This window comes from Mastomys coucha, unplaced genomic scaffold (assembly GCF_008632895.1).
Source record: "Mastomys coucha isolate ucsf_1 unplaced genomic scaffold, UCSF_Mcou_1 pScaffold11, whole genome shotgun sequence".
NCBI lineage: Eukaryota > Metazoa > Chordata > Mammalia > Rodentia > Muridae > Mastomys > Mastomys coucha.
The window spans coordinates 16,217,550-16,239,445 of NW_022196893.1; the positions used below are offsets into that span (position 1 = coordinate 16,217,550).

The window sequence follows — 21,896 nt, forward strand, 5'->3', positions numbered from 1 at the left end:
CAGTTCAGCCATTGATCTTAAACACTCCCATCTATCACATTCAGAATACATTTTGTGATCCCAAGATCCCCAACATTGTAAATCCATTGCAGCAGCTCATGTTCAGAATGCCTTTAAGTCTCATTAGCTAGAAGTCCCACTTCGAGTCCTGTAATTAGCTAAGTTACATAAGAAACTCTGGATGCTGATACATCTTGGGACAAAGTTCCACTTTATCTGGGACCTGTAAAACTAGAAAACAAGTATCTTTCCTCAAACACAGTAGCCAGAGGACCACAGCACATGGGGCAGTGTTAGGCATTTCTTTTTTCTTTCCTTTCCACACAGCTCTAGGATGCTGTCCAAGGACTTTTGGCACCACACAGCAGAGATTATCATTCTGTAGTCTCTAATAACATGTTCTCATCTTCTTCTGAACGCGGCCAGCTGTGCCTGCATGTGGTGTTTGTACCAGCAGTCTGTCCTAGGCACTGTGATTTCCTTCTGTCCTGCTTCTTAGGGATCCTCTAGCCTCTGCTCACTGACCAAAGCCTTTTTAAAGGTATTTGTTACAGCGGCACCCCACTAGTCAGATTTGTGTCACTTTACTGTTGTTACTGTGACATATTACCAAAAACTGAAACAGCACACACTTATTATCTTATAGTTTTGGAGTTTAGCAGTTCACAGGGGATTGGCCCGGATGGTCCTTCTGGAGGCTCTGGGACAGAGTCAGGTTCTTTGCCTTGCCAGTTTTCAGCCCTTCCACTTTGCTTGGCAGCTAGCCTCCTTTCTCTTGGTTCCAGCTTTCTTGTGTTCTTTCTATAAGGAGCCTTGTGGTACATTGGACCTCCATATCCTTCTATCTCAAGATTATTGATTTGGGCTTGTCTGAAAAGCGCTCTTTACCAGATAATGTAATAAGTACAGATTTTGGTAATCAGGACGTGCATATCTCTAGAAGCCGTTATTCTGCCCACTGTAGGAACTGTTCATCAGTAGCCTCAGCATTGTGCATTAAATTATCGTTTGAAATTCAGTATTAAAGAAGAGCATATATTTAGTTTAATTATGTCTTAAAATTTAACACAGGAACCTGGACACCATTGGAGTTGCTGTTGACTTGGTTCTTCTCTTTCGTGAGCTTCGGGTGGAACAAGACTCTTTGTTGACAGGTAATGTGCAGTATAATTAATGGATTATCATCTTGAAAACTGTTTAAAACTAATGCTCTGAGTGTTCAGTCGTGCACCGAAACACATGTTCTGCATTTCATGAAATATTAAAGAGTTATTGGGAGGGCAAGTTGCTGTAACTTCCATTTTGTCCTGCTGTGAGCTGACTTGTCTCGTCCTAGTTTCTCACTGTGTCTTCTCTTAGTCTGTTTGGGCTGCCGTGGCAAAGTACGTAGCTTAGGTAATTAATAAAAGCAGACATTGATCACAGTAGAAGGTGGGAAGTCTACGTTCAGGGTTTCAGCATATTTATTATGTGAAAAGGGCTTGTTCTCTGGCTCAATGAAGGCACCTTCTTGTGTCAGAAAGGCAGAGGAAGGCAAAGGAGCTCTTGGCTTTTTCTAAGGGGCTCTAACTGCAAGACCTAGTTAACCCTCACAGCCTTGTCACTTACTACCAACACTTCGGAGATTTGATCTCAGCACGCGGATTTCCGAAGGACACGAACAGTCAGATCACAGCAGGATCTTCACCTCCATGTCTTTGGAGATAAGATTGTACAGGAGGTAATTAAGGCACACTGAAGAAGTTTGCTGTCTTCCTGAGAAAAGGATAGTGACACATAGGCGCAGACCATGCAAGACGCAGGAAGCATACTGCAGTCTAATGTCAAGAAGTACCAGGAGAAACCAGCCCTGGCTGCACTGAACCATGGACTTGGAGCCTCCGAAGTGGCGGAAAGTGGCATTGGGAATTGAACCTTGGGCTTACCATCATTAGTCATTTGGAAATGTGAATAACACCCACGTTACCTCACGTCCACTTGGATGGCTTTAACCCAAAAAGACAGTGTCCACAAGGACATGGAAGAATCACATGTGTGTATTGGGCATTTATACATTTTTGGAGAAATGTTTGTTTGAATCCTTTGTTCAGTTTCTTTTTTCTTTTTTTAATTTCTTGTAGTTGTGTTTTACTGTTGAGCTGTAGAAGTTACTTGAGTAATATATTATAGACACTAGGGATTATGTTAAATCTGCTGGTGAGTTTGGGAAGAGTTGTCATCTTGACAGTATTGAGTCTCCTAGTCCATGAAATGGAAGCACTTTCTATTTAAAAAAAATTTCAGCTGTGTCCATTTTAAGCTGCTGACCTGTATTCTGTGGCAGAATTGAAAAAGAGGCAAGGAGAAAAAGGAAAATTAGCGGTATTTCTCAGCACCTCTGGGAAAGGTCTGATAGGAAAGCTCCTGGATTTTATTTGAAATTCAACAGTGACATTTGCATCTAATAAGAAACTCAGAGGGCTGGTGAGATGGCTCAGCGGGTAAGAGCACTGACTGCTCTCCCTAAGGTCCTGAGTTCAAATCCTAGCAACCACATGGTGGCTCACAACCACCTGTAATGAGATCGGATGCCCTCTTCTGGTGTGTCTAAAGACAGCTACAATGAATTACACCAGAGTGAGCGAGCTGGGCCGGCAGAGGTCCTGAGTTCAATTCCCAGCAGCCACACACATGATAGCTCACGGCCATTCTCAGAAAACTTGTTTTCATAGTGCCTTAGTTAAAACCTATAAAATAGCATTGTAAAAAGTATTTTGATTTCACTATTTCTTAGTACTTTCTCTGAGAACCTTATTTTAGAGAGACTGTTGTCTGGGAAACTGTGCCAGTTTTTTGTTACTGCTTCTGAGGTAAGAACTGTAATTATATTGTCAAAATAATATTTAGAGTATTATTTTCAGGCAATAATTGCAGTGGTCTGACAAATATATTATGGTCATCAAATTTTATGTAAACACAAGTATGAGTTATTTTAATTGAGCTATTGATGTTGTTTTTGGCATATATTCTTTCCTAATCTGTAAAAATAATGCTGGCATTTTTTCGGGGCTTTGCACTGTTCTTAGTGTTTACATAAAGATCAGTTGATAGGCTGTTGTTAAAGTAAACTGTTATTTTACTTGCCTGCAACCTCCTTGCCTGTACCTAGGCCATCTGTATGTCTGCTTGCCCAGAGTCATGTTTTGGATTTTCAGAAGTTCCTGTTGCAACAAAAAGCCTGAGGAACTGTTGGGTTGCTTGGCTGTCAGGCCACAGTGTCCCGTTCACTATTTACATTTAAACTTAAGTGTTAATATTCTAAAGTATTTAGTAGAACTATTAGTATCTTTTTAAATTATGGCTTATCTGGGTAATGGTTGGTACTTTTGTATTATAAACATTTAGTAATCTTTAGTATGGACTAATTTTTAAGGACTCAGAGTAGACGTAAAATAATAAAATTCTATGAACAGGCTATGAGAAGCCCTTGAATTTTAATGTTTTTCTTTTTTTTCAGTATTTTTATCTGTTGGTATATACTTGAATTTTGTGTTTGGTTTCCTTAAATTATATTACATTATTTAGTTTTGGGGTTCTGGCTGCTAGCACTGCTGACGCAATGCTTTGTGGGAGCCAGGCCTGGAGAGACTGCTCCTAGAGCAGAGTGGAGGAGCGTCCAGGAAGTCTCAGGGGCGTTGCTGGCAGCAGAAGTGTCTGGGAAGCTGCCCCCACCCCATTTTCACAGAGCGGATGTTGAAGTTTTGGAACTAGGAGGCAAAATGAAGAGCTGGTACCCACTCCAATCTGTTTATCAGTATCCTGTTGTTGACAATTTATGGCTCCTACACTGTCACTATCTGCTGCTGCTTTCTAAGTGTAAGTTGTGTCAGCTCAGTGGATGAGTGCAGCCTCCTGGTTTTCTCATGCTATCAAGTACTTTTACTTTTTTCTTCCCTGTATTTCCATTTTGGATCTTACCAAATTTTTTTTCTTCACAAAACTTTTTTGCCTGTTTTTCTGTTGGTTTATTTGTCTTTTAAAAATAGTTTGTAGCCATTTTTAAATGGCTCATACTTTAAATCTCAGCACTTGGGAGGCAGAGACAGAGGCAGGCAGGTCTCTGTGAGTTTGAGTCCAACCTAGTCTACGTAGTGAGTACCAGGACAGCCAGGGCTACACAGTGAGACCCTGTCTCAAAAAGAAACAAAAGAAAAACAAATGTTTATTAGGAGCCCTTTGACTATGCTGTGAGTTTGAAGATAGTTGTGTATTTCATATATCTTCCTATTCTGTGGTAATATTTCTGTTTTTATTGTATGGTATCACCTGAGAAAAAGTATTACTAGATTTAATGTTTATTAATATTTAAAAGCTTTCCAGTGTTTTTTAATTTTTTTTTGATTTTGGTGCTTATGTTCAGGTCAGTGGCTAGAATGGAATTTTCTGTCCTGTGTGAGGAAGCATAGCATTGTCAGGTTTCTATGCTGATACCCAGGCATCCTGTGTGAGGAAGCACAGCATTGTTAGGTTTCTATGCTGACACCCAGGCACCCCACTGCTAGTTTTTACATAGACCATCGTTTATTTAATGACCTGGTGCCTATACTTTCGTCAGTTTAGGTTCCAGTCAAGTTCTTGTTCTAGCTCACTGCTCTGTTTGGTTCTGTCTTGGTTCCACCCTGCTGTATCTTCAGTTAACCGAGCTAGCCAGTAATCTGTGAGGCTTACTTTCCGACAGTGTCATAGCCATTGACAGCCCTCTCTATCTTTACATACACTTTTAGAATGGTTTTACTAAGTTTCCAACAAATCTGCATGTCAACCAGGATGTGCAGTGACGTGTGTGTGTGTGCGTGTATTCTCCTACTTGGATCTAGACTGACAGTTACATTTAACCTCTCTATAGAAGCTGAGACACATGCTCTGAATCTTCCTTTCCTTACTTAGTTGCACTTCAACACCTCCGTTTTATTTTGTAATTCCTTCTTAGATAGTGTACCCATCACTGTCACTCCTATTTTGGCACTTGAAAACACTTTCTTTTTAGATTTGCTTGTGCGACTTTTGACTGCATGTATGTGTGTACCATGTGGAGGATGTTCAAGGCCCTGGAAGTAGAGTTATAGGTGGCCGCCGGCTGCCATGTGGGTGCTGGGAACCCTGGATCCTCTACAAGAGCAGTTAGTGCTCACAACTACTGAGCATCTCTGCAGCCCCATATCTTGGTACTTTTATAAATGGTATGTCCTGGTACCATGTCATCCTCCCCCTCTTCTGGAGGTTAGACCTGAGCCCAGGCTCTTGCACATAGGCAAAGGTTTCACTGTTTGTATCCCTTAGCCCAGTGTCTTCATGCTTGATTGTTTCCTGTATTTAGAACTATTTTTTTTTTAATACTGACTTTGGTGAAGCAACTTTTATAAGCTCTTTAAAATTTGTAAATTTGATTATTAGAAAAACCTTTCAGGGCTAGAGAGATGGCTCAGCAGTTAAGAGCGCTGACTGCTCTTCTGAAGATCATGAGTTCAAATCCCAGCAACCACATGGTGGCTCACAACCATCTATAATGAGATCTGGTGCCCTCTTCTGGGGTGTCTGAAGACAGCTGCAGTGTACTTAAATATAATAAATAAATAAATCTTAAAAAAATAAAGTATAAAAAACCATTCAAATAAATAAGCTTTCTCAAGAATGCAGATAAGTTACACATTTAAATATTCTACATGCATTAGCCTTTTGTTGGTAGTGTGGGACATTATAGTTTGATTTGTTTGGTATTTAGCCCTTGGATCTTTTGTCTTGCTAGCAGTGATACTTTTGTACTCTTCATAAATGGTGATTGCAAATGCCTTAGACTTCTCTTTCAAAAAAGAATATTTGTCACTATACTGGCCATTATTATTCTAAAGTGCACTCTGGACTTTTTGCTTGTACCTAGTTTTAGGCTAAAGCAGCCTTTGAATGGAGGTCCTTGGTAGTTTCTAATCTCTGCCTTAGTTGCATGCATGTCACTTTCACTTACATCTTGATACTTTGTTAATGATGGTGCCTTGACTTTATGTGTTTAGCTTGTGAGAACTTGGTGAATTTTTTTCCAAAGCGACTGCACCATGTTCCTTTCTTGCGTGCAGTAAATGGAGTCTGTGTTCCACCCACTCCCTAGCATTTGCTGTGGTCTCTTTTGGGCCAGTGCTTTGCTGCTTTATATTCTAAGTGGCAGTTAGGTTTTTATTAAATCTTACTTAGAACTTTGAGGTATATGTATATATAATATATAAATATATAATATAATATAAATATAATATATAATATGTAAATATATATAATATATAAAATATATATATTTTTTGTCTGCTTCTAGAATTTGCAGAGAGAAGATATCTTAAAACTACTCAACTTATTGTCAGTAGTTTTCACTGTGGTCAATTTTTCTTTATATTTGAGAGTATATTACTAAGTGAATTCCAATTATACATTTTTATATCTTTTTGTTAAGTTAATCTGTAGTGATTATTTAACATATTTCCAATAATGTCTTCTGCATTAGTGTTTATTATGTCTAATTTTAAATGGCCTGTTTTTTGACTGATATTTGATCTTTCTCCTTTTAGTTTTCTTTACCTTGCAATATTTCTATAGTCTTATGTCCTAGGTATGTTTGTATTAAACAACTTGTTACATTTTAAAAATTCATTCTGAGCCAGTTGGGACAATATCTGACAACATCTGTCCCAACACCGGGAGTAACTGGTACCAGCCGGACCCTTGCATTCAGGAACTCGGCCTGTCTGGGCTGGTGCCCTGAGCAGACCTTGGGCACAAACTCTGCAGTGAGTCTCATAATTCCCAGAGGAAGCTCTACTCCCAGGCACTCTAATGGGCCCAGGATCATAGGATCACAGATCCCAGAATCACAGGATCACAGAGATATCTTGATTGTGAGGAGTTCTGACACAACCAGGATCACAGGAAGGACAGACTTCAGTCAGATTTAGCTAGAACAGGTAGCACTAGATACGGTAACCAGATGGCGGGAGGCAAACGTAAGAACATAAGCAACAGAAACCAAGGTTACTTGGCATCATCAGAACCCAGTTCTCTCACCATAACAAGTCCTGGATACACCATCACACCGGAAAAGCAAGTTTCGGATCTATAATCACTTCTCATGATGATGATAGAGGACTTTAAGAAGGACATAAATAACTTCCTCAAAGAAGTACAGGAGAACACAGGTAAACAGCTAGAAGCCCTTAAAGAGGAAACACAAAAATCACCTAAAGAAGTACAGGAAAACCATCCAGTATCTAAAAATGGAACTAGAAACAATAAAGAAATCACAAAGGGAGACGACCCTGGAGTTAGAAAACCTAGGACAGAAATCAGGAGTCATCACCAACAGAATACAAGAGATAGAAGAGAGAATCTCAGGTGCAGAAGGCACCATAGAAAACATTGACACAACAGTCAAAGAAAACGCCAAAAGCAAAAAGCTCCTAACCCAAAACATCCAGGAAATCCAGGATGCAATGAGAAGACCAAACCTAAGGATAATAGGTATAGAAGAGAGTGAAGACTCCCAACTTAAAGGGCCAGTAAATATCTTCAACAAAATTATAAGCAGAAAACTTCCCTAACCTAAAGAAAGTGATGCCCATGAACATACAAGAAGCCTACAGAACTCTAAATAGACTGGACCAGAAAAGATTCCTCCTGTCACATAATAATCAAAACACCAAATGCACTAAGCAAAGAATTTTAAAAGCAGTAAGGGAAACAGGTCAAGTAACATATAAAGGCAGGCTTATCAGAATTACACCAGACTTTTCACCAGAGACTATGAAAGCTAGAAGATCCTGGGCAGATGTTATATAGACCCTAAGAGAACACAAATGCCAGCCCAGGCTACTATACCCAGCAATACTCTCAATTACCATAGATGGAGAAAACAAGATATTCCATGACAAAAAATTTACACAATATCTTTCAACAAATCCAGCCCTACAAAGGATAATAGATGGAAAACACCAACATAAAGAGCAAAACTACACCCTAGAAGAAGCAAGAAAGTAATCTTTCAACAAACCCACATAAACCTAATTCCACCTCTAACAACAAAAATAACAGGAAGTAACAATTACTTTTTCTTAATATATCTTAACATGAAAATTAATATTACCAACATATCCTAATCAATTGAAATTCAAAAATATGAGGAATTAGAAATTTGTTGGCTGTCATCCAGTGGTCTCTCTAATTTGGTAATTGGAGAAATAGGTCCAATATTGTACAATTCATATGCACTTTCTGCTTGTTTGTACATGACAGTGTCTTACTTTGTACCACGTAATGGTCTTGAAATCATGCTTCTTATATCTCAGCCTCTCTATTAGTAGTATTGTTTATTTCATGGTTTTACACTATACTATGGTTTTTCAGAACAGCTTACATATTTCAAAATTATTTATACAGCCAAAAGAAACGTAGACAATTAATTTGGGAGGTGGCTTGTAAGAAAACAACAAAGAGTGAGACTGAATGCTTTGCTATATGTTTGTAACTATTGTATCAAGTTTGAAGAAGAGGACTTTATAAGTTACTCTTTCTCTGAGATGAATGCTTTTCCAAATCATCACAGCCAATGAACCAGATTCTTACCCTCACCTAATGTCTGTGCCACCCTCCAAGCAGAATCATTGTTCATTGAAACAGTTGGTGAATGACTTCATGGATAGACCATCTTAATACCTACACCATTTCTTAAATGAATGTAAACTCTTCTCTGTGGGCTGAGAATGAAGTCACTCACTCAAGTCAAATAGCTTTGACCGCAGCAGGAAGTCTGCATACAACAATCGAGCCTACAATTCATTCTTTGGCACAGCAGAACTGTCAACTCTCAGCTTAGCTACGATGGAGGTAAAATCCTTTGGTGATGTGAGGGTCATTGAAGTACAGCCTTATTACAATGAACTCCAATGTCTAAAAATTGTTCTTATTTTGGGCTTGTACCACAGTAAGAGCCAAGATTTTAAGCTCTACTAAAAACAAAACAAACAAATGAACAAAACGACTTTATTTATATTCATTTTTTTAAAAAAAACTAGTAGTGAGGTATTATTTTAAAATATACAGTTACTATGTTTGGAGTTATTTAAAATTTATATTGAGAAAAACATGTATTTTCAGTATTGCTGTAGACAATCAGCTACATAAGACTGTTCAATTAATTGTTTTATATCAAACAACTTTTATAATACTCATTTTTATTGTTATAATATTTAATAAATTTTCAATATGACAAAATAAAAAAAACCCAAAAGGTAAAAACAAAAAAAATAAAAATAAAATAAAAATTCATTCCTAAGCTTATCTGTGGTTTGTTTTGTTTTGAGACAGGGTTTTATTGGACTGGTCTTGGCATGTTTTTTATTAGCGTGATCCTCCTGTCTCAGCATCTAGAGGTGACTTGATTACTGACATGTGCAGACATACTTAATTTGTAGTCATCTTTTAATTGGAGCATGTATTCCAATGTTATTTCATATAATTATATTTGGGTTTATAATCTTTTAGAAGTTAACTTTATGTAGTGTTGTTTTGACATGGCATATTAATTTCCTGCTTAGAATTTCATTGTGGAGTGAGACTCTTAGACAATCAACCATTCAATCAATCAATCATTCAGTCAGTCAGTCACTTTCTTCCTCTCTCCCTCCCATCTCTTCCTCTCCCCTTCATGCCTCTCTCTGCACCTCCTTTTCCCTGTGTCTTTTGTCTCTCCTCTTGTTCCCACTGCCCTGTTCTATAAAATTGGGGATGTTTCTTACTAAGATGGATTTATTCACTCTGTTGAGTCTGTCATCTTCAGTTTTCACTTTTCTATATTCCTAGCCTTCCGCTGTGGCCTGCAGTTTTTAGGCAATGTTGCCTCACGGAATGAAGATTCCCAGTCCATTGTTTGGGTCCATGCCTTCCCAGAACTCTTCATGTGAGTATGATGTTAAGATTTTTTTTTTACTGGCTTCTGAAAAGATCGTGGTTATAGTTCATTCATATGAAGTTCAAAAGCATGAAAAACAAGACTGTAGTTTTATAATTCCAGTGTTAGCTGGGAAAGGGTATGAAGTAGACACCTGGACCCTCCGGTGTTCTGTACCTTGCTTGGTTTGTGGGGTGGTTCTATGATAGGCATATTTGATCATCATTGAGCTTGTACAAAGATTTGTGGCCCTTGGGAAAATGCTGGCTTATTTTTAAGAAATAAAGTCATGGGGAAAGTAGTAACTTAATTAAGGACCCTGAAATTTATAAAGAAAAAAAACCCCAGAAACATAAGACGTTAAAATATGTGCAGTGAGTTAATCCTTTATTTTTTCCTGTTGTGTACATGCACGGCTCAGTACTCTTCTTGGTAGATAATGGGGAGTCAGTCGTAGGGTTTGGATAACAGACATGCTCATCAGTGTGAAGTGAATTTCACTGAGAAGTAGGGGTAGCTCTTCTACTGTTCACTCTCAGCAATCTGTCTTACTGTGAGAAAAAGATAATTTACTTCCTTTGTCAGTGTTAAGAGATGGCTGCTGTGCTTATTTATTAAGATAAGGTTTACCAGTTTGATGTCTGCTATAAAAAGTTTATAACCAGTCTGGTTATTTCTATTGGATGTTGGATTGATTCATGTTATGTATTAGTTTTCTAACAGCTAGCTATTAATTTGTAAGTACTTGAACATTATATTGACATGTAAATTGGTGACAGTGGATCAGTGATGGGAAGACACTGTGTAGTGATGGGAAGACACTGTATAGGAATGGAAAGACACTGTGTTGTCGTCCTGGTGGCCACACTCCTGCTCAGACTCTCCTAGTGTGGGCAGCAGAACAACATCTGTCACTGAGGCCTTGCTGTGGGCTTGTCTTGAGTGGAAACTTAAGGGCCTTGCCATGGGCTGTATTGAGTAGAAACTTAAGGGCCTTGCCGTGGGCTGTATTGAGTAGAAACTTAAGGGCTTCTTTGAAAGTCGGTTGGATGGTGTTTTGTTGGGACAAACATGGGGTGTTTTTTTGAAGTAGATGCAAGTGAAAGGCTAAAGCAGACTTGTAAAGCAATGTTTAGCTGAAGCAGACATAGGAGAAAGGATGTTCTGCTGCTAAAGGAAACGTGAAAGGACATGTAATAAAAGATTCTTTACTTTGTTACACATTTATTGGTCCGCCTTACATTGCATAGTTGAGCTGCATTTGTTGGGACTTCATAGGGAAAAACACATCAAAAAACTTTTTGTGGTATACTACAATTTCTTGTCGCTTTTGTGGACTCAACGCTGATTGACAGAGTGAAGTCAGCTGAGATAGACACACATACTGAGGCAAGACCCATGGAGGCAAGTAATGTTTAAGAGGGTATAAATAGGACTCGACAGACAGCTGAGCTTGGCTTGCTTATAGAACTAGCTGGATAACACTAGTGGGTCTCACATCTTCGCTGATCTTTGCTTTACTGAGAAAGAGGCACAGAGGAGAACTTCTCCTGAAGTTCCTCCTGATCCCTCCTGATGACTCGAGCAGAGTCTGAGGCCTGGCTGTTCTTGCTAAGACATGCCACTGCAGCTGCTGACCCAATATTTCTGTGAGGTGTTTACAAGTATATTGAGCTGTGGCTGCTAACCTGTGAACTAAACTGCTGATTTCCACACAACACAGATGGGCCTTGCTCCAGAGAACCATTTCTACACAGGTCCAATTCTCCCATATCCTTTTTTCCTACTACCTCTGGTGGGTTGTGGGCTAAAGAGAGGTTAAAACATTTAAGAACCATCATTAAATATAAAGTTTAAAAAAAAATAAAAGTTACATTGTATTATCTCTGTTCTTAAACTCCTGTAGATAAATGGAATGGATCCTATTGGACAGGTGAGAGACCTGCAGATTGTCAGTGGTAAAGGGTATAGCTGCAGTGTGAAGCCAGCACTGCTGTCTGGATCCACAGCATGCGTGCTACTGTGTGAGCGCTGCTGTCTGGATCCACAGCATGCGTGCTACTGTGTGAGCGCTGCTGTCTGGATCCACAGCATGCGTGCCACTGTGTGAGCGCTGTGCTGCCCGGATCCACAGCATGCGTGCCACTGTGTGAGCGCTGTGCTGCCCTCTCTGGTTGTGTTTGTTTCCTGGGCTTATATATAAATTACAGTTATTAGATGAACTCTTAGTCAGACGCTTAATATTATTAGTGAATGCCTCGGCCGTAAGCTAGGCTGGTTCTCCAAATAACTCTTAACTTAAAGCCCATTTATTCAAACCTGAGTTCAGCTAAGTGGTTGCTTTCATCTCCTCTTCTTATGTCTTTCTCCTCTGCATCCTGGTCAGAAAAATTCTCTTCCCACCTGACACTCTCCCAACCACAAGTCCTGCCTTCTAATCCTGCCTCAGCTTATTGGCCATTAGCTTTTTATTGACAGTGATTCTTCCACATGATGTATAGGAGCTTATTTTTACATGTGTGTTTATAGATATGTATCTGTTTATGGTGTGCATGTGCATGTGTTTGTGCTATGCCAGTTATGTAGAGCTAGAGAGAACTTGCCGGAGTCAGCTCTCTCCTTTCACTTTTGCTGGGTTCTGGAGATTGAACTCAGGTCATCAGGTTTTGCAGCAAGCACCCTGACTGGCTAAGTGATCTCATTGGCCCACATGACTCTCTTTTTATGACAGGGTCTCAGTTTGTAGCTCTGGTTGTCTGGCCTAGAACTTGATATGTTGACCAGGCTAGGCCTTGTAACTTAGAAGAGAGCCACCTGCCTTTGTCTCTTGAGTGTTGCCATCAATAGTGTATGTCACCATGCCTGAGTCATGAAGTTTACATGGGGACAAAAACCAAATGTTGGGGTGAGCCATGACATAGCTCACAATAAGTAAGTGACCTCACTAAGTAGGTGATGGGCTTTAGGAATTGTGTTATGGCTCTTGACTCCAAGTTCTTCTGTTTCACATCTGTCCTTTATGACCATGATACAATGCTTATAGTCTTCTTACATTTTTTGACTGTTCTTTCTAACAAGAATAAACACCTTTAATGCTTTAGAAATGTGATCATTTTCATTTTTTCTCTATTCAAATGTTACTTTCTTTTCAATTCTAAGTCCTAAGTCAAATGTAGCTTTTTATTGTCTCTTTTAAGATTTATTCTTATTTATAATTATATATATGTGTGTGTGTATACATGTCTGTAGGTATATAGTATGTAGGAGCAAAGTTGCTCTCAGCCAAGCATGTTAGGTCCCTTGGAGCCTGAGTTATGGGCAGTTGTGAGCCGCCATGGGCAGCTGCCAGGAACCTTGGATCCTTTGTGTGAACAATTTATGCTTTTAGTTATGGAACCATCTCTAATCCCATTTTATTGTATATTACCATTGTATTTACTGATTTTATAGTCAAAGATATGCTTTTTCCCACGGCATTATAATCTTTATTATATCCTAAAATATCAATATAAACTAAATTTGCTAAGGATCATTATTATTAATGTCACAATAATCATGTTGATAATTAGAATAAGAGTCTCGTTTCTTTGTTTGGCAGGTCTTGCTTAAACCATCCAGACAAAAAGATTGTTGCCTACTGTTCCATGATTCTGTTCACATCTCTTAATCCTGAAAGGATGAAAGACCTGGAAGAGAACCTCAATATTGCAATTAACGTCATAGAAGCTCACCAAAAGCACCCAGAGTCAGAGTGGCCGTAAGTATCCTGCTAGGAATTAGGTTGTGGAAAGACGTCCTTCCAGATCATTTTCCTTATGAGGTTTAGTAATATATTGAGACAGGGTTTGTGGTGTTCTCTAGGCTGGCTTTGAAGTTTTGCTCCTCTGCCTCAACTTCCCAGTGACTGAGATTATCACCATATCTGGCTTATTCCAACCACTAACTTAAAGATTTGTTTACTCCTTGTGATGCAGAGGAATTGAGTTCACAAGTGCTCTCCCACTAAGCTACAATCTCAACCCCTTTGTAGAAGTTTGAAGTAAAAAGTTGAGGTCTGATAGTTGTTTTGTGAAATAGCTACAGCTTGAGCTTGACAGACTTGAAGTATAGGATAAGGTGGTGGTGGCAGTGTTGATGTGTGAATAAACACCGTGCAAGTGTCTCAGCCTGTTTGGAGACTGCTGTGACCTCAGCAGATGGTTCATGAAAGATCAGAAGTTGGTATATGTCAGGATTGTGTAAACGAGACACAGTTGCTGTTCACATTACCTCTCCAAACAAAGTGTCTGATTTCCCTCTGGTCTCTTTTGGATTTCGTTCCTTTGTTTTTTAGGAGTCAATGTCATCTCAGTATTGATTTCTTGGAGTTTGTTCCTTTTGGGATCCCCCCAGCTTCTTGAGTCTGTAAGGTGTGCTGGCTCATTTTTGTGAGCTCGACACATAGACATGTGTGGAAAGAAGGACTCTCAACCAAGGAGCTGCCTCTCTGGGCCTGTCCTGTCTACAGGGTGTCTTCTTGATTGCTAGTGGATGAAGACAAGGGCCCAGTCCAATGTTGGTGGGCAGGTGGGCCTGGACTGTATAAGAAATGTAGTTGAGCAAGCCAGGGGAAGCAAGCCAGTGAGCATTGTTCCCCCATGGAGCTGTTCCAGCACCTGCCTTGAGCTACTGCACTGGCATCCTTTGTTGATGGACCTGGAAGCTGCGTAAACCCCTTCCTAGTTCACATTGGTTTGGGTCAGTATTCTACCACAGCACCAGAAAGCATACAAGGATAGTGGACGTTTTTCTTTCTTGAACTTCTATTACGTTTTCAGAAGTATCTGATGGAATATGTTTTTAATCCTGTGTCCTTTGACCTTTTCTTTAGGACTAAGTGTCACAAATACACAGGTCAAAGTGGTGGCCTGTTTTTCCAGACTAGTAAAGATAATGGATACAACAGCCATTTGTAGCTTTAGGTAGTTTGAGCTGCTTTTACACTGTGAGAGAGGGATGCACAAAGGACCCTGAAGTACCTCTTAGACTCTGTCTCACAGTATCCTCTCACCTTCTCTTAGAACCATCATCACAGGGTGTCATCATACTCAGATGAGCAGTACTCAAGCTTTGGCCTGTGTGGCTACATGGGAGGATACAGACAGTCCAGGTGCTGTGCTGGAGCAGTTTCCCTGTGTTCTGTGTGTGTTCAGTAGTCAGCCCTAGTGTCCTCAGGATGTGCCACCGTGCTGTTTGAGAGTTCCCCTGGGATGTGGGACTCACATTAGAAGAGGCTGGCTGGCCAGCAAGCCTGGGGGAATCTACCCTGATTTTATGTTTCCAGTGCTAGGGTTACAAGGCACACCATTACACACCTTCTTATTTAGTTATTCATTTCTTTTCCACATACCTTTTCTTAGGTGCTAGGGGTTGGACTCAGTTGAACTCACTTGAGCTTGGGCCGCAAGTGCTTTACTGACTGATCATCTCCTCAGCCAGGGTTCCTACACTCCTGAGGAGACAAATGCGCATGTTTTATTGTTCCTCTGGTTAATTTCTTGTTTGTTTTGTTTTGTTTTGTTTTAAATATCAGTTTAATTTCTCTCTTAGAGCCATCATTGATTTAATGCCAGTGTTATTTTTAATGTCATGATCTTGATTAACATAAAATTTAAGACCTGAAACTGAGGCATCCTATGCTCCTTATCAAGATTTATGTGTGTGGTAGGGAGAGTAGGCTATTTTAGATCTCTTGCATTCCTATGTTAATAAGACCATCATTTTAGTTTTAAAAACAGAATTTTTCATGAATCTGTAGGTCTTTTTTACAGAAATGTATTATTTTGTGGGGGTGGAGAGGTGGGCAGCCTTTGTGGCACATTTGTGGAGGTTAGAAGACAGATGTTATGGATTGAGTTTTTCTTACCTTTATGTAGGCTCCTGTTGGGGTGTCCTTCCATCCCGGGGATTGAACGCAGGCTGGCAGGCTGTCTCAGGAGGAGCCTTTCCGAGCTGAGCTGTCTCACTGAGCCTTCTCCATTTACAGTTCCTGCCCCTGCTGTTGTGCTTTCTGCTTGCTTTGGGTTTTGTTACTTCTAAGATGGAAAAGTCTTAGATTATTGACTTAGGGTCTAAGCATTTACAGCCATCAATCCCCTGTAAGAACTGTGTTAACACTCTGAGGAGCATTCACAGCCATCAACCCCCTGTAAGAACTGTGTTAACACTGAGGAGCATTCACAGCCATCAACCCCCTGTAAGAACTGTGTTAACACTGAGGAGAATTCACAGCCATCAATCCCCGTAAGAACTGTGTTAACACTCTGAGGAGCATTCATAGCCATCAACCCCTGTAAGAACTGTGTTAACACTCTGAGGAGCATTCACAGCCATCAACCCCCTGTAAGAACTGTGTTAACACTGAGGAGCATTCACAGCCATCAACCCCCCCCCCGTAAGAACTGTGTTAACACTCTGTGAGGCTTTCTGTGCTGTGTTTTCCTTTTCCTTCATATCAAGTTGAATCCATTGGTTATTTAGGAGTTTGATTTCCATGTTTTTGTATATTTCCCAAATCCTGTCTTGCTACTAATTTTTAATTTTATTCCACTGTGGACAAACATCCTTTGTATGATTTCATTCTTTTAAAAATTATCCAGGTTGTTTATGGCCCACTATACCATCGTCATGGAGAATATTCTGTAGGCACTTAAGATGTGTGTTCAGCTGGCTTTGCTAAGTGTCCCAACAATCCAATTTCTTTCTTTCTTTTTTTTTTTGTCAGTACATTTTTTTATTAGATATTTTCTTTATTTACATTTCAAATGATATCTCCTCTCCTGGTTGCCCCTCCCAAAAAAATATCAAAAACAAAAACAAAAAACAAACCCTGTTCCCTCCCTTCTTAGGAGACAGCTTTATCAGGCTCCTGTCAGCCAGCACTTGCTGACATCCACAACAGTGTCTGGGTTTGGTGATTGAATATGGAAAGGATCCCCAGGTTTGGCAGTCTCTGGATTGTCCTTCTTTCAGTCTCTGCTCCATAGTTTGTCTCGGCAACTCCTTCCATGGGTATTTTGTTTCCCCTTCTAAGAAGGAACGAAGCATCCACACTTTGGTCTTCCTTCTTCTTGAGTTTCTTGTGGTTTGTGGATTGTATTTTGGGTATTCTGAGCTTCTGGACTAATATCCACTTATCAGAGAGTACATACCATGTGTGTTCTTTTCTGATTGGGTTACATCACTCAGGGTGATATTCTCCAGATCCATCCTTTTCCCTAAGAACTTTATAAATTCATTGTTTTTAATAGCTGAGTAGTACTCCATTGTGTAGATGTACCACATTTTCTGTATCTGTTCCTCTGTTGAGAGATATCTGGATTGTTTCCAGTTTCTGGCTATTATGGATAAGGCTGCTATGAACATAGTGGAGCATGTGTCTGTATTACATTTTGGAGCATCTTCTGGGTATATGCCCAGGAGTGGTATGGCTGGGTCCTCTGGTAGTACTATGTCCAATTTCCGGAGGAACCACCAACTGATTTCCAGAGTGGTTGTACCAGCTTGCAATCCCACCAGCAATGAAGGAGTGTTCTTCTTTCTCCACAACCTCGCCAGCATCTGCTGTCACCTGAGTTTTTGATCTTAGCCATTTCGACTGGTGTGAGGTGGAATCTCAGGATTGTTTTAATTTACATTTCCCTGATGACTAAGGATGTTGAACATTTCTTTAGGTGCTTTTCAACCATTCGGTATTCATCAGTTGAGAATTCTTTGTTTAGCTCTATACTTCATTTTTTAATGGGGCTATTTGATTCTCTGGAGTCTGAGTTCTTTGTATATATTGGGCATTAGCCCTCCATCAAATATAAGATTGGTAAAGATCTTTTCCCAATCTGTTGTTGCCATTTTGTCTTATTGATAATGTCCTTTGCCTTACAGAAGCTTAGTAATTTTATGAGGTCCCATTTGTCAATTCTTGATCTTAGAGCATAAGCTATTGGGGATCTGTTCAGGAAATCTTCCCCTGTGCCTATGTGCTCAAGGCTCTTCCCCACTTTCTTTTCTATTAGTTTCAGTGTATCTGGTTTTATGTGGAGGTCCTTGTTCCACTTGAACTTGAGCTTTGTACAAGGAGATTGGAGTGGATCGATTTGCATTCTTCTACATGCTAACTGCCAGTTGAGCCAGCACCATTTGTTGAAAATGCTGTCTTTTTTCCACTGGATGGTTTTAGCTCCTTTGTCAAAGATCAAGTGACTGTAGGTGAGTGGGTTCATTTCTGGGTCTTCAGTTCTTTTCCAATGATCCACCTGCCTGTCACTGTACCAATATCATGCAGTTTTTACCACAATTGCTCTGTAGTGCAGCTTAAGGTCAGGGATGGTGATTTCACCAGAGGTTCTCTTACTGTTGAGAATAGTTTCGCTATCCTAGGTTTTTTGTTATTCCAGATGAATTTGCAAATTGCTCTTTCCAAGTCTGAAGAATTGAGTTGGAATTTTGTTAGGGATTGCATTGAATCTGTAGGTTGTATTCGGCAATATGGCCATTTTTACTATATTAATCCTGGCAATCCATGAGCATGGGAGATCTTTCCATCTTTGGAGTGTTCTTCAATTTCCTTCTTCAGAGACTTGAAGTTCTTGACATACAGATCTTTTACTTGCTTAGTTAGAGTCACTCCAAGGTATTTTATATTATTTGTGACTATTGTGAAGGGTGTTGTTTCCCTAATTTCTTTCTCAGCTTGTTTATCCTTTGTGTAGAGGAAGGCCACCGATTTGCTTGAGTTAGTTTTATATCCAGCTACTTTGCTGAAGTTGTTTATCAGGTTTACAAGTTGTCTGGTGGAATTTTTGGTGTCACTTAAGTATACTATCATATCATCTGCAAATAGTGATAATTTGACTTCTTCTTTTCCAATTCGTATCCCTTTGACCTCCTTATGTTATCTAATTGCTCTGACTAGGACTTTAAGTACAATATTGGATAGGTAGGGAGAGAGTGGGCAGCCTTGTCTAGCCCCTGATTTTAATGGGATTGCTTCAAGTTTTTCTCTATTTAGTTTGATGTTGGCTATTGGTTTGCTGTATATTGCTTTTACTGTGTTTAAGTATGGGCCTTGAATTCCTGATCTTTCCAAGACTTTTATCATGAAGGGGTGCTGGATTTTTGTCAAATGCTTTCTCAGCATCCAATGAGATGATCATATGGTTTTTTATTTTGAGGTTTTTTTGTGTAGTGAATTACATTGATGGATTTTCGTACATTGAACCATCCCTGCATCCCTGGGATGAAAACTACTTCATCATGATGGATGATTGTTTGATGTGTTCTTGGATTCGGTTTGCAAGAATTTTATTGAGTATTTTTGCATCAATATTCATAAGGGAAATTGGCCTGAAGTTTTCTTTCTTTGTTAGGTCTTTGTGTGGTTTATGTATCAGAGTAATTGTGGCTTCATAGAATGAATTGGGTAGAGTGCCTTCTGTTTCTATTTTGTGGAATAGTTTGAGGAGTATTGGTATTAGGTCTTCTTTGAAGGTCTGATAAAACTCTGCATTAAACCCATCTCGTCCTGGGCTTTTTTTGGTTGGGAGACTATTAATGACTGTTTCTATTTTGTTAGCAGATATAGGACTGTTTAGATCATTTATCTGATCTTGATTTAAATTTGGTACCTGGTATCTGTCTATAAAACTGTCCATTTTATCCAGGCTTTCTAGTTTCTTGTTAGTCTGGCTAAGAGTTTATCTATTTTATTGATTTTTCTCAAAGAACTAGCTCCTGGTTTGGTTGATTCTTTGTATAGTTCTTTTTGTTTCCATTTGGTTGATTTCAGCCCTGAGTTTGATTATTTCCTGCCATCGATTCCTCTTGGGTGAATTTGCTTCTTTTTGTTCTAGAGCTTTCAGGTGTGCTGTCAGATTGCTGGTGTATGCACTCTCCAGTTTCTTTTTAGAGGCACTTAGAGCTATGAGTTTTCCTGTTAGGACTGCTATCATTGTGTCCCATAAGTTTGGGTATGTTGTATCTTCATTTTCATTAAACTCTAGAAAGTCTTTAATTTCTTTATTTCTTTCTTAACCAGGTTATCATTGAATAAAGTGTTGTTAAGCTTCCATGTGTATGTGGGCTTTCTATTGTTTATGTTGTTATTGAGAAGCAGCCTTAGTCCATGGTGATCTGATAGGATACAAGGAATTATTTCAGTCTTCTTGTATCTGTTGAGGCCTGTTTTGTGACCAATTATATGGTCAATTTTGGAGAAGGTACTATGAGGTGCTGAGAAGAAGGTATATCCTTTTGTTTTAGGATAAAAAGTTCTATAGATATCTGTTAAATCCATCTGTTTCATAACTTCTGTTAGTCTCATTGTGTCTTTGTTTAGTTTCTGTTTCCATGATCTGTCCATTGGAGAGAGTGAGGTGTTGAAATCTCCCACTATTATTGTGTGCTGTGTAATGTGTGCTTTGTGCTTTAGTAAAGTTTCTTTTATGAATGTAGATGCCCTTGCTTTTGAAGCATAGAGGTTCAGAATTGAGAGTTCTTCTTGGTAGATCATATCTTTGATGAGTATCAAGTGTCCCTCCTTATCTTTTTTGATCACCTTAGGGTGAATGTCGATTTTATTCAATATTAGGATGGCTACTCCAGCTTGTTTCTTGTGACCTTTTGCTTGGAAAATTGTTTTCCAGCCTTTTATTCTGAAGTAGTGTCTGTCTTTTTCACTGAGGAGGGTTCCCTGAATGCAACAAAATGTTGGGTCCAGTTTTCATGCCCAGTCTGATAGCCTGTCTTTTTATTGGGGAATTGAGTCCATTGATATTAATAGGTATTAAGGAAAAGTAATTGTTGCTTCCTGTTATTTTTGTTGTTAAAGTTGGAATTCTGTTCATGTGGCTAACTTATTTTAGTTTTGTTGGAAGATTTACTTTCTTGCTTTTTCTAGGATGTAGTTTCCCTCCTTGTGTTGAAGTTTTCCATTTATTTATCCTTTAAAAGGCTGGATTTGTGGAATGATACTGTGTAAATTTTGTTTTGTTATGTAATACGTTGGTTTCTCCATCTATGGTAATTGAGAGTTTTGCTGGGTATAGTAACCTGGGCTGGCATTTGTGTTCTCTTAGGGTCTGTATGACATCAGCCCAGGATCTTCTAGTTTTCATAGTCTCTGGCGAGAAGTCTGGTGTAATTCTGATAGGTCTGCCTTTATATGTTACTTGACTTTTTTCCCCTCACTGCTTTTAATATTCTTTCTTTGTTTTGTGCATTTGGTGTTTTGACTATCATGTGGCGGGAGGAATTTCTCTTCTGGTCCAAACTATTTGGAGTTGTGTAGGCTTCTTGTATGTTCATAGGCATCTCTTTTTTTAGGTTCAGGAAGTTTTCTTCTATAATTTTTTTGTTGAAGATATTTACTGGCCCATTACCTTGGGAGTCTTAACTCTCTTCTATACCTATCATCCTTAGGTTTGGTCTTCTCATTGTGTCCTGGATTTCCTGGATGTTTTGGGTTAGGAACTTTTTGCATTTTGTGTTTTCTTTGACTGTGTGTCAATGTTTTTTATGGTGTCTTCTGTACCTGAGATTTTCTCTTCTATCTCTTGTATTCTGTTGGTGATGCTTGCATCTATGGCTTCTGAGTTCTTTCCAAGGTTTTCTTTCTCTAGAGTTACCTTTCTTTGTGATTTTTTTTTTAATTGTTTCTACTTCCATTTTTAGGTCCTGGATGGTTTTGTTCAATTCCTTCTCCTGTTTGGTTGTGCTTTCCTGTAATTCTTTACGGGGATTTTTGTGTTTCCTCTTTAAGGGCTTGTACCTCTTTACCTGTGTTCTCCTGTATTTCTTTGAGGGAATTGTTTATGTCCTTCTTAAGTTCCTCCATCCCCATTGTAAGATATGCTTTTAGATCCAAATCTTGCTCTTCCAGTGTGTTGGAGTATCCAGGTCT

At 39.2% G+C, this 21,896-nt stretch overlaps 1 protein-coding gene across 2 annotated transcripts in view; it reads left to right on the forward strand.

The window, feature by feature from the left end:
* Atxn10 (ataxin 10) overlaps nucleotides 1-21,896 on the forward strand; it is a 134,968-nt gene that overhangs the window by 26,493 nt on the left and 86,579 nt on the right. For both annotated transcript variants that reach the window (XM_031351775.1, XM_031351782.1), the window contains exons 3-5: nucleotides 1,072-1,154; nucleotides 9,874-9,970; nucleotides 13,560-13,718. In XM_031351775.1, coding sequence (XP_031207635.1) covers nucleotides 1,072-1,154; nucleotides 9,874-9,970; nucleotides 13,560-13,718 — 339 coding nt within the window. The remainder of the gene's footprint in view (nucleotides 1-1,071; nucleotides 1,155-9,873; nucleotides 9,971-13,559; nucleotides 13,719-21,896) is intronic.